This window comes from Stegostoma tigrinum, chromosome 21, assembly GCF_030684315.1.
Source record: "Stegostoma tigrinum isolate sSteTig4 chromosome 21, sSteTig4.hap1, whole genome shotgun sequence".
Classification (NCBI taxonomy): domain Eukaryota; kingdom Metazoa; phylum Chordata; class Chondrichthyes; order Orectolobiformes; family Stegostomatidae; genus Stegostoma; species Stegostoma tigrinum.
Window position 1 is genome coordinate 36,503,849 of NC_081374.1, and position 13,545 is coordinate 36,517,393.

A 13,545-nucleotide genomic window follows, 5' to 3' on the forward strand; every position below is an offset into this window, starting at 1 on the left:
TGATTTCTCCCATGGCTCTCTTTCACAAAACCAATACAGATTAAATGAAACGTGGCCAACGTAACTGGGTCAGGTGATGCCTGCAGCTATTTTAAATGTGTTTTTGGCCCCTGTTTAAAAGTCTTTCAGTCCATTCAGGCATTAGAATCAGATGATGAAATTCAGTGATCAGTAGTCTTATTTTATATCACCATGGTATTTAAAGTAGCACCTAATATCCAAACTAAATTTTTTGTATGACACTCACTTGAATGCAGCATCCTATGTTGTAAGTAGATTGGAGTGGTTTTGGTTTGAAATTTTTAGTGCATATCTTTAAATTTTTGACAACTGATAAAGTTTATTTCTATCTATTCCTTGCAGAATACCTTACAGTAGGACTGTCTTCAGTGAAACGAAAACGTGGGAATTACCTCTTTGAAACATTAAAATCCATATTTGATCAGTCCTCAAATGAAGAGCTCATGGGGATGGTGATAGTTGTACACTTAGCAGACTTTGACATGGCATGGAATGCACAAGTGGTTCAAGACATTTCCAGAAAATTTGCTCACCATATCATCTCTGGCCATTTGATTATCATTCACGCTCCCCAATTGTACTATCCATCTCTAAAAGGCCTGAAACGAAATTATAATGATCCAGCTGATCGTGTGACTTTCAGGTCTAAACAAAATGTTGACTATGCTTTCCTGCTCAATTTCTGTGCAAATTTATCCGATTATTACCTAATGCTGGAAGATGATGTTCAGTGTGCCCGTTCTTTCTTAACAGCAATCAAGAAATTCCTTGCTTCAAAAGAGGGCTCCTATTGGGTGACCTTGGAATTTTCCAAGTTGGGTTACATCGGAAAACTTTACCATTCTACTGACCTTCCAAGATTGGCCCACTTTCTACTGATGTTTTATCAAGAGATGCCATGTGACTGGTTACTGATTCATTTTCGAGGACTTCTCACTCAGAAAGACGTCATCCGCTTTAAGCCTTCCCTTTTTCAACATATTGGATATTATTCCTCTTTTAGAGGGACGGAAAATAGGTTAAAGGATGATGACTTCGAAGAGGACTTCTTTGATATTCCCGACAACCCGCCAGCAACTATCTACACAAGTCTCAAAGTATTTGAGAACTATGACCCCAAGAAAGCTTACAGTAATGGTGATGAGTACTTCTGGGGAAAATCACCCTCCACTGGTGACTACTTCACTATTGTATTCATGAAGCCAATGAATGTTACCAGAATCCACGTTGTCACTGGCTCAGAAGATAGACATAATGATATTCTTCATTCTGGGATCCTTGAAGTTGGAAAGAATCTAAAAGTAACACAGAAGGGTAAAGATTGCTCAGACTATGTTAAACTAAATGCATTCCAAAAAGGACTGTTTGATAAAAAAGATATCAATACTGTTATTGATTTCAGCGTAGACTGTGTGCGCATATTTATAACAAACAGTCAAAAAGACTGGCTAATTATTAGAAGTATCAGCATTTGGACAAAGCACAGTAACCCGCTATGACAAAATATACCCTCTACGTATAATTTTCTTCCTTATTTTCCTCAGTGGCTTGCGCTGGGACGTGGTTCTGTGAGCACTTCATACCAAATGATTTCTCGTTTGTGGGTGAGCCTAAACAGTAAATATTGTCAGCCTATTTAATGAAACAGTGCCACAGCTCACTCATGTCCTAGCACATTTCTAATTTTTAAGAGTTTGGTAAGTGGTGATTGGGAACAAAATCCTGTTCATGTAGAACTCCTGCCCTCGTCTCAGTCCAAGGATATTGAAACGAGCTATTTGTTTGCAAAACAAAGTGAATACCAATTAATTATTTTCTGATGTATAAAACCTTTTTAATATATAATGAAAATAGTTCCGAAGGACCGTATGAATACTTTTTTGAATGCCAGGCTACCAGCTACCAGCTAGCATTCCATACCAATGATTCATTCCAAATATATCGCACAACAGAAGTTCAAAAAAGTCTTACATTATCTAACTGTTGTGCACCTGTTGGTTTCCATAAAATTTCAGTTTGTAGGCTCCCATAGCAATGCGACCGTTCCCCCTCAGAATTAAATGGTCTGACCAGAGGTTAAAATGTAATGGCATTTATCAGAGATCTAACATACTATCCTTTGTTTCTGCTCACTGATTTAATAATCTAGCTGGTGCTGAAGGAAAGAGCAAACAAGTTGGTTGTGCCAAGAAGCAAGTTGTAATGGAGCTTTATGGATCATCTTCCAAATGTGCCCACAAAATGTTTTATATCTGGGATATCCGTTCTACCCAACACCAGCTATTAACAAGCACAATGAGAATGCAACATTGTTTTATATGTAAATGGTATAAAGTCAAAATCTTAGATTTCTGAGCAACGCTATCTGCATGAGGTCATAAAAAAATGCATTAGGCAACTTGGATTTGTTCCCCTCCCTTGCCTCATTGACCAACTAGAGTTAATATCCCCATTCGATCAGACACATTCCTTTGAAGCATGAAGGTTTGGACACTTTGGTCACAAGTACAATCAATCTTGGAAGTGCAACAAGCTGGCAAGTTGGCTTTCTCCCTGCTGAGGCATGCCTGTGTTGTCCAAACGGGAAGAGCTGGACATGAGAATCTTCTCCAACACTGCAGATACATTTTTACTTTGGAAGATGAAAATGGGAATCGGGGTCTGTTTCTGAGTCCTGAATCTGCTTCCCCCTTGCTAGAAACATTTCTTGACCTGGGTCTTTTGATTAGGATTGCCCCTTAATCGGCATGGAGATTGGTTCTGTGCCCAAATAGGAGTAACAGGAGTGTTCTCCAAACCAGAGAATTAATCAGGAGACTTTTGGCTTGAGTGACGCTACAAGCTGTAGTAAAGAGTATGTTGCTGAGGCGGTATTTCTACACGAAGGTACCATCTGACCAATCTCATTGAAAATTGGATTAATAGACAGAAGAACCAGCCAGGCCACTGCCAACAGGCCAATCCCTATGGGAGGTGCCATTTGGCTACACCATCATCAAAGTAGGTGGGGAGAACATGTAAACTACCCTGGATGAATAGTTCCAAGTCTGCCACTTGCTGCCCACCTTCAGGCAGTTAAATGACTCCCTCTTACACCACCCCTCTGCCCCTCCCCAACCCTGTCACTTCTTCTTTCTTCACCCACCACCAAAAAAAAACCTGTTGTCAGGAGATTTAAGGCTGACTGGAAATTCCCATTTAGTCTCCTTAAACTAACAAGGCTCTCAATGAGTCTAATTGGCTGCAGGCAGCCCTTTTGGATTCCAAATCCTACTCAATCTCTCTAAATGTGCAACAAGCTGATATATTCATCTTTATTCCACACCTCAGCAGGGCCTTAAAACTCTACCCTGAAATTGATGAAGAAAGAGAATGGAACTGATAGAGGACAATATGGGCTACTTTAATACCTTAAAGAATTCTCTGAATCTGGATGAGCTACCTGGAAGGCAAGCTGTTTCTTACTGGAGGTTTGATTTGTGACTGTACTGAGAATGCAAGGGTGACAGCTGGAATTTCAAACCATTAACTATCTGAACGAGATGTCTGGTCTTCTACAATGTTGATATTCATGAGGAATTACATTATATTTGTGCAAACCTTTGTACTATGATTCAAAGAATGCCTTTACTTTAATGTACTGTTTGAATTGATAAAGAATGATTATTACTGTTTTCAAAGAAACTTTGTAAATAAGAACTTTTACTCATGAATTCATATAAATGGGGAAATGCTTACTCGTGTGCTATTTTATAAGATGAAGAAAGAGTTGTTTGACTATTAATTACAACCATGATCCATCATCATAACAAACACCACAATGTATTGCCATGAAAACCGAAGAACTGTGGATGCTGTAAATCAGGAACAAAATCAGAAGTTGCTGTAAAAGCTCAGCAGGTCTGGCAGCATCTGTGAAGGAAAACGTCAGAGTTAACATTTCAGGTCCAGTGACCCTTCCTCGGAACTTTCGTCCTCTCCCCTTCCTCTGCCTCCACCCCCTCCCAAACCTCACCTCTTGTGGACAGAATCACATATGTTTTGAAAATAATTCATGACAATATATTCTTCTTTTGCCTGAATTTCTACTATTCCAAAGGATGAACGTTATAATGATAGACCAACAAAATGCATCCTATTCCATTGAAGCATAGGGGGAATTTCTGCAAGTTTTCTATCTAACCAGAATGTGAAGTGTGTTGCAAATACTTGAAGTATACTTGAACTGAAAGTAATTATAATAAAAAACTGTTATGCCCTGTTACCATTGTATAGGAAATCATCCTGATTGGTTGATTTGCATGCTAGCCAAAGTTGACTTTTTATGGAATTACATCATTTTAATTAAAGCTGCCCACAGGAACATCACTAGGAAGACTATTAAACATTCTCGTTAAATTAGCCAGCATCCTGACATCCATGTCTTGTGCAGCTGGTGGCAATCTCCAAGTAAAATTGTTTGATTCTTTGAGTGGCAACTATTGATTAGTTAGATCTGGGAAGTACGCTTGACCATTGGAGCCTTGTAGATGCTTCAATCGACTTATCCAAGTATACTGTGAGAGGGATGTTTCCACTGCACCAGAAAAGCCTTCACATGTGAGTTTTGTGTTGGGAGCCAGAACAGGCTTTGCGGGATGTGAGAGTTTTAAGTAGCAGGGTTTGCACTGGAAGCTTCTGCCAGCAGCAATCCCCTGACACTGCAAAACCTGTCGTTGTAGGTACACTTCTGGAGTTATGCATATTGCACAGGATCCACTTAGCGAGTTCCTGCAGATGCTGAGCTGTTAAGGTGACCTGTGTAAGAGACAGCTATCAATTATATTTGTAATAGGCATAAACAGGTCCACTGATTTATGTAATTGAATCATGTAAAATCCTTTTAAATTTTGCTAGCATTTTGGAAATTCTGTTCTGCAATTCCATTATTGTTGTCATTTTTCAATGTAAAATGTAAGTCCATGAATTTGGTTGAAATCCATTTGTGTAGTTCCTGAAGAGTACACTCGGTGTAAGTACTGAGCTACAAACCTCTTTTACAATACACAAATGAAAGAAGCATTTTGTAAAGTTTATGGATGCATACAGTTTGAATACCCTGAGGGGAGTCGTAAAAAGTAAAACTTCGTACACCTGAAAGATCAGAATGAATCTGTACTTTTATGATTCCAATGATTACCTGGCAAACAGTTCAATTCAATTATCTTACATTTGTAATTGTAATTCTGCCTCCAGTGCTGAAAAGACCATGAATTTTAGATTTGCATCTCCTTAATTTGAAGGGAATCATGCTTCCATTAAGTTGATAATGAGTCAGACTCTCCAAAATCATTATCACCAGAGGCCTAACTGGTAAGGCAGATGAACTCAGGGCATTGTTGGGAACATGGGACTGGGATATGATAGAAATTACAGAGATGTGGCTCAGGGATGGACAGGACAGGCAGCTTAGTATTCCAGGATATAGATGCTATAGGAAGGATAGAAAGGAGGGGAAGTGGTGTTTTTGATTAGGGATAACATCACAGCTGTACTTAGGGAGGTATTCCTGGGAATACATCCAGGGAAGTTATTTGGGTGGAACTGAATAATAAGGGGAGTACTGAGATTGTAGTATAGACCTCCCAGTAGTCAGTGGGAAATTAAGAAGCAAATTTGTAAGGAGATCTCAGTTATCTGTAAGGATAATAGGGTAGAGGATTTTAATTTTCCAAACATAGACTGGGACTGCTGTAATATTAAGGGCTTGGATAGAGAGGAATTGAGTGCATACAAGAAAATTTTCTGATTAAATATTTGGATGTACCTTCTAGAGAAGGTGTAAAACTTGACCTCCTCTTGGGAAATAAGGATGCCTGAGGTGTCCGTGTTTAAAAATACAGTGAAAAGTGTGTACCTTCGCCATTTGTACATGGCACCATTCACATTAACTTAAAATAAGACAAGAAAAAAGTGATAACAAGAAAATCCAACCTTCCTTTCCACTGCCACAGTCCTGCTCCGGGCTTTCCAGCCCTTGCTATGCCTCTGCCAGAAGCCCACTTTCTAGCCCGTGCCATGCTGCTGCCACCATCCCACTCTGGGCTGGCTCACTAGCCCACTCTCACCGCCCCTGCCTCGTCGGTCCACTCTCACTGGCCCAACCTTGATGCTCTGACTCACACTTGATCCTACATTGCTGCAGGGCACAACCCGCGTATTCAGCTTTGCCACGTGGCTCCCGGTTGCGGCCCAACTCCTTCCCGTCTCCTTAGGTAGGTAGTTAAAACGGAATTGCAGGGGAAGGGATGGAATTACTACAGGAGAGAGAAGAAGGGAGGGAAAATAAGGGACAAAGAAAGAAAACTGGCGAGCAGAGTGAAACTCCAAATACAGCCACTTACCCTACCATCATCTTGCCAGATGCTTTGCTAATAGTTTGGCAAGATGGATGATAATGGAGTGACAAGGATAATGAAGAGAGTTGGGGAGCAATTTGGGGCCAGTGACCATAACTACTAGTTTTAAAATACTGATGGAAAAGGATAGACCAGATCCAAAAGTTAAAGTTCTAAATTGGAGGAAGGCCAACTTTAATGGTATTAGGCAAGAATTTTCAAAAATTGATTGAGGGTGGATGTTCAGAGATAAAGGGATGGCTAGAAAATGGGAAGCCTTCAAAAATGACATAATGAGAGTCAGGAGTCGTTATGTTCCTGTTAGGGAGAAGAGCAAGGCTGGTAGGTGTAGGAATGCTGGATGACTAGAGATATTTAAGTTTTGGTCAAGAAAAAGAAGGAAGCATATATCAGGTATAGATGGCAGAGATCGAGTGAATCCCTAGAAGAGTATAAAGGGAGTAGGAGTATGCTTAAGAGGGAAATCAGGAGGGGAAAAAACAGGACATGAGATTGCTTTGGGGAATAGACTTAAGGAGAATCCAAAGGGATTCTACAAATATGTTAAGGACAAAAAGGCAATAAGGGAGAGAATAGAGCCCCTTGAAGATCAGCAAGGTCACCTATGTGTGGAAACGCAGGGGGAGATATTAAATATATATCTTACAATGGTATTTGCTCCGAGGAAGGATATGAAAGATAGAGAACATGGGGAAATAAATAGCACCATCTTGAAAAATGTCCATTTTACAGAGGAGGAGGTGCTGGATGCCTTACAATGTATAAAGGCGCATAAATCCCCGGGACCTGAAAGCCGTCTCCTAGGACTGTGTGGGAAGCAGGGAAGTGATTGCTGGGCCTCTTGGTGAGATATTTCTATCATCGATAACCACAGATGAGGTTCTGGAAGACTGGAGGTTGGCTAACATCATGCCATTATTTAAGAAGTGGTAAAGAAAAGCCAGGGAACTACAGACCAGTGAGCCTGTCATCAATAGTGGACAACTTATTGGAGAGAATGCTGAGGGATAAGATTTGTGTGAATTTGGAAAGACAAGGACTGTTTAGGGATAGTCAATGTGACTTTGTGCATGGGAAATCATGTCTCATTACTTCTTCAAAAACTCAATCAAGTTAATGAAGAGGATTAATTAGGGCAAAGCCGTGGAGGTGATCTATATGGACTTCAGGAAGGCATTCAACAAGGTTCCTCATGGTAGACTGGTTAGCAAAGTTAGATCACACGGAATAGACAGAGAACTCACTATTTGGATACAAAATTGGCTTGAAGACAGAAGACAAACAGTGGTGATATAGGGTTGCTTTTCAGACTGGAGGCCTGTGACCAGAGGTATGCCACAAGGATCGGTGATAGGTTCATTACTTTTAATCATTTACATAAATCAGTTGGATGTGAACATAGGAGGTATGGTTAGTAAGTTTGCAGATGATACCAAAATTGGAAGTGTAGTGGACAGCAAAGAAGCTTACCTCAGATGTAACAGGAGCTTGATCAGATGGGCCAATGGGCTGAGGAGTGGCAGATGGAGTTTAATTTAAATAAATATGAAATGCTGCATTTTGGAAAGGCAAATCAGGGCAGGACTTATACATTTAATGGTAAGGTCCTGGGGAGTGTTGCTGAACAAAGAGACTTTGGTATGCAGGTTCAAATTTCCTTGAAAGTGAAGCCCTGGGTAGACAGGGCAGTGAAGAAGGCATTTGGGATGCTGGCCTTTATTTGTCAGTGCATTGAGTGTAGGAGTTGGGAAGTCATGTTGCAGCTATACAGGACATTGGTCAGACCTCTTTTGAAATACTGCGTGCAACTATGGTCTCTCTGCTATAGGAAGGATATTGTGAAACTTATAAATCTTTTCTGAACCCTTTCAAGGATTTGCCATGGTTTGAGCTATAGGAAGAGGCTGAACAGGCTGGGGCTATGTTCCCAGAGCATCAGGGGCTGAGGGGTGACCTTGTAGAGGTTTATAAAATCATGAGAGGTATGGATAGCCTGAATAGCCAGAGTCTTTTTCCTGGAGTGTGGGTGGGGTTTAGAGTCCAAAACTAGAGAGTATAGGTTTAATTTGAGAAAGGAAAGACGTAAATGGGACCTAAGGGGTAACTTTTCATGCAGTGGCTTGTACGTGCATGGAATGAGCTGCCAAAGGCAGTGGTGGAGGCTGGTCCAATTGCAACATTTAAAAGGCATCTGGATGGGTACATAAATAGGAAGGATTTAGAGGAATATCTGCCAAATGGGACTAGAATAATTTCGGATATCTGATCCACATGGACGGGTTGGACAGAAGGGTCTGTTTCTATGCTGTATATCTCTGACTCTATGACAATGCTCCAACAGTACTTATCCTTCACTGACTTTTAAAATTTTACAATCAAATATATTAAAAGGCAAATATTGAGTGGTGTCTAACAAAATTGAAACTAATAGCTTTTGTTAAGGTAATATTTTTACACACAGTGCCCTCCTAGTTGTATCTAATGTTGTCAGACTAATTTCCAGGTCATATTTGACCCCAGTATTTTTACCTTTTGCTCTTTGGGGTAATTATTGTATAATTAACCACGGCAGGTTACAGCTAAGGCACTGAATTAATGATACGTGACATGCAAAATTTATTAACAGTGTGTTATAAGACTTAACTTAAAACTGAAGTCTGAGAAAGCCAGGAGTAACAGTAGCTTCAGTTACAATTGTGGTTTATTCCGCATCCTTGGTTATTCTCAATTTTTAAAATTGTACTTTTTAAAAGATCTGGTATTTATTAATAGAAAATCATAAAAGCATAGCACCATAGATCTTGGGTGAGGTATTGCATGTACAAAAACAAGTTGCTGGCCAGGCATTAGCATTATATAGAAATACAGATCACGCACAGTGATTTTAAAGTTTGGATGACAGGTAGCTAGAAGCCAGTTAGAAATAGGATGATTTGAATTGAATTTGATACTGAATAATAGGCCGTTTTGGGATACAGTTGCTTTTATGAACAATAATAAAATTGAATTTCTGCACAAATACGCTGCCAGTCATTTGGGACTCTAAGCATTATTATATTCAAAAAGGCAATTGCCCATGATTGCTGTGTGTCCTTTTTTTTCCCCTTTTCTTTCAGTGATTTTATTGCCTGAACCAGAAACAAATATCAAACCAATACTTTTTGTAGCATCGCTTTTGGATATCTGACAACAGTCAATCCACTGAATGTCAAATTGCTTTGTATTGAGACCTTCCCCAGAACCCAACAAATTGAAACTGAAATTGTAGCTACTTCCCAGCAGAAATGAGGCAATGTGTTCAAGTGGCTTAGCTTTATTTGCTGGATTCCAGAAATCAGCGTGGGCAAACTAATGACTTCTAGCTCTTAACTGCTGTAGATTCATTGACATAATTTTATTGTAAACCCCTCCGAGAAACAACTATTACATTACATAAAATCATACAGCACAGAAACAGGCCATTCGGTCCAACCAGTGCATGCCGAAGGTAATCCCAAACTAAACTAGTCCCACCTGCCTGTTCTTGGCCCATAGCCATCAAAACCTTTTCTATTCATATATCCAACCAAGTATCTTTTAAATGTTGTAATTGTACCCATATCCATCACTTAATCAGGAAATTCATTTCACCCAATAACACACTTGTATAAAAAAAATTTGCCTTGTATGTCTTTTTTAAATCTCTCACCTCTCACCTAAAAATGTGCCCCCTAGTCTTAAAATTCTCCATCTTAGGGAAAAGTCAACTACCATCAACTCTATCCATACCTCTCATTATTTTATAAACTTCTGCCAGGCCATCTCTCAATCTCTGACGCTCCAGTGAAAAATTTATAACTCCAGATATCTTTCAATGAAATTTTATTGTTGCATTCAAATTCCTTTGGCTGGCTTGTCATTCAATCAGTACCTTTCAGCACATTACCCAAGATATGATAGAAGAACAACCTTCCAATGAGTTTCTTTTATCCATTCACAGGATATACATGTTCCCAATTGTCTTGAAGTTGTGCTTACCTGCTTTCTAGATCCACCTGCGTCCATGTGGATTGTAGCTTTCTGCAGCAGTTGAATAAAAAGAAGTGGTTTACTGGGCCAGTTTGGAGGCTGTTAAGTCACCACATTGCTGTGGGTTTGGGGTCTTGAGTATAGCAGGTATTTCATAGCGTCATTGTCATATGCTGCAGAAACAGAACCTTTGTTCCAACCTGTCCAACACCAACCATAATCCCTAACTAAACTAGTCCCACCTGTCTGCAGTTGGCCCATATTCCTCCAAACCATTCTTATTCATCTACTTATCCAAAAGTCTTTTAAACATTGTAACTATGCCCACTCCCACCACTTCCTCAAGAAGTTTACTCCACACAGAAATGACTATTTATAAAAATGTTGCCCCACTCTAGGGAAAAGACGCCACCTACTCACCTTATTTGTACCCTTCATGGTTTTTAAAACCTCTATATGGCCAACCTTCTTCCTCCTACGTTGCAGTGAAAAAGGTCCCAGCCTATCCAGCCCCTCCTTATAACTCAAAATCTTCCATTCCTGGCAACATCCTGTCCTTCCTTCCTTTAAAAGCACATGTGGAACAATTGGGTTTCTAAACAACAGTCCAATAAGTTTAAGATCACCATTTCTGACATTACTTCAGTTAATCAATTTTAAGTAAAACACTAAAAACCCCAGCTGCTAATGTAGGATTTGAACACGCTTTGCTGGTACTTTAGTCAGACTTCAAGAATATTGGTTCAGTAACATAACCACGATGACACTGTACCTATGGCCATTTTTCAAAAGAATAATGATATCAATTTTCTTTATTCATTCACAGGATGTTGGTGTTGCTGGTAAGGTCTGCATTTATTGCCCATCCCCAATTGCCGGACGGCAATTAAGATTTAATTACTGCTGTCGGTTTGGAGTCACATGTAGGTCAGACCAGATGAGGACAGCAGTTTCCTTACCTAAAAGACATAAGTGAACCAGATGGATTTTTCCTGACAAACAATATTGTTTTGTGGTTAACATTAGACTCTTCAACTCACATTATGAGTCTCTGAGTTAATAGCCCAGTGATAATAACAATAGGCCATTGCCTCCATCACAGACTGGCTGATTAATTCTGCCAGTTTGTCCGTTTTGAAATTATTGCAACAGTGGTCGAGAGTCCCACTTAGAATTACAGTATCTGACAGCCCAGCTCCATGCAATTTACTTAATCCTCAACAAGGCACTGCTACCTATAATGTATAAAAATTGGAACCTGCACAAATTAAGCTTTTGTGAAAATAATTGGAATCCAAAAGTTAGTGAATGGTTTCAGAGTGTTTATTTATAAAGTAAAATCCTTCATTTTCAAGAGAGTGAGGCTATGAGCTACTGGGAAATTGTACTTTGTAGTTTATACAATAATATGTTCTTTGGTGGCATAAAGTCTGCCATCCTTGCGCTATCAATATGTCATTTCAAGGATAAGCACAGTTAATAAACCAATTGTTCTAATTCTTCAAGATTTGTCATTTGTTTTGGAAGTTTTTTCTGCCCTGGTGTATAAAATGACCATTGTGTCTGATTAGGTTTTTACGACTGCACTTTGGAAAATTAAAAAAAAAACTTACCTGTAAAATTCATTTTCTCGTGTAGAAGGTTATAAATTGTCAGTAATATTGTATTGGAATAAAGTCATTTGCTTAGTGTTGTATTTGTAATACTCTTTGACAGGTAAGATGGTGGGGAACTTTAAAATTGCTTCTTCATAACTTGAATAATTTTCTGCAGTTTGCAATTAGGAGTTTGCCTAATCCCATCCTCATTCAACTGAACCAAATTAGCCCCATTCTACTCATCAGGATAGAGAGCACATTTCATCATCAATGTCTTGGCACAATTTGCGAAAGTATTTTGAAACTAGTGGCATGACTACAAATCTCTTGTTTGCCCTCCAATATTGTGCATGGTCCCCCTAACCTGAATTCTCCACCCAGAAACTAAATTGCCCATTGTGTATAGGTTAGCAAGATTAGCCGTGGGGTATGCAGGATTATGGGGATGGGGTGGGTCTGGGTGAGCTACTGTTCGAACAGCCACTGTGGATTCAATAGATTGAATGGCCTGCTTCCACACTGCTGGGGTTCATTGAGTGAACCCTGCCTTGATGTAGAAAATTCTTCCATTGAAAAACACTTTTTTTACTAATAGCTTGCCCTCGATCCATTCAAGCATGTTTATGTGTGACCTCTTTTCTCCTGTTTCTTTTTAAATGTTAGTCACTGGTATTAATGATCTGAAAAAGAGTAATTTCAAAAAGTTAACTCTGTTTCTCTCTTCACAGACAGCACTAGACCTGCTGAGTTTCTCCAGTATTTCCTGATTATCTTTCAGATTTCCAGCATCCGCACTATTTCACTTTTATTTACTGGTATTATCTTCTGGTTCTACAAAAATGTTCTACTTTGATTTCAGACTTCCCAGTGTCTGTGCTTTTATTTTTGTCAGTGATGATTTTAAAATTAGGTGTTCTACGTGTCCTTTGGTTTCTGAATTCTGTATTAATCAGACAAGATAAATTTTAAATGGGGGAAAGAAACCCCATCACTGCTTTTTTCTACTTTATTTCCTTTTGAAATGTTTTTGGCAGGTGTTCTGATTGTATATGGGTAGTTTTACTTAAATAAATTATTCACAATAGTAGTGAGCTGCAAATTGCAAGAAAATTGGCAACTCTGTACTGTTTCTAACATCCAGATAGCAGAGAATTGATTTTGTACAACTAGCTTTACTAAAATCCATATAAATAGCACACATCATTGTAAGATAACTGCACAAAAAATACAATACTAGTTACGAGAGGGAGTGAAAAGCTAAATCTGGAATGAGGTGACCTGCTCTCTGCCGTCTCTTTTTAACAACTCTATTTGTTTTAATATTACTTTTTTTAGTATTACTAAACAAAAAGCTTTTGAGCTAAATCCTCTGCAGTCTCCACTCTTTCCTTGTTCCTCGTGATGATGTAAAGGATCTGAGCCACAGCACTGTGATCTCCACAAGGGGTAGGACAAGGAGACTTTCTGAATTGACCCCAGCCCTATGGAGTTTGAACCCAACGCTGTCACTATCAATTTGA

General features: G+C 39.3%; 1 protein-coding gene across 4 annotated transcripts in view; it reads left to right on the plus strand.

Moving 5' to 3' along the window:
• The window catches only part of LOC125462993 (alpha-1,3-mannosyl-glycoprotein 4-beta-N-acetylglucosaminyltransferase C-like), a 91,591-nt gene extending 79,145 nt beyond the window's left edge, over positions 1–12,446 (plus strand). Inside the window, exons 4-5 of one of the 4 annotated variants that reach the window (XM_059653443.1) lie at positions 364–1,335; positions 2,171–12,446. In XM_059653443.1, the coding sequence (XP_059509426.1) occupies positions 364–1,335; positions 2,171–2,376 (1,178 nt within the window). In that variant the 3' untranslated portion in view covers positions 2,377–12,446. Of the gene's footprint in view, positions 1–363 lie in introns of all 4 variants that reach the window. The other 3 variants (XM_048553575.2, XM_048553576.2, XM_048553573.2) reach the window with 3 other exon arrangements.
• The last annotated feature ends 1,099 nt before the right edge of the window (positions 12,447–13,545 follow it).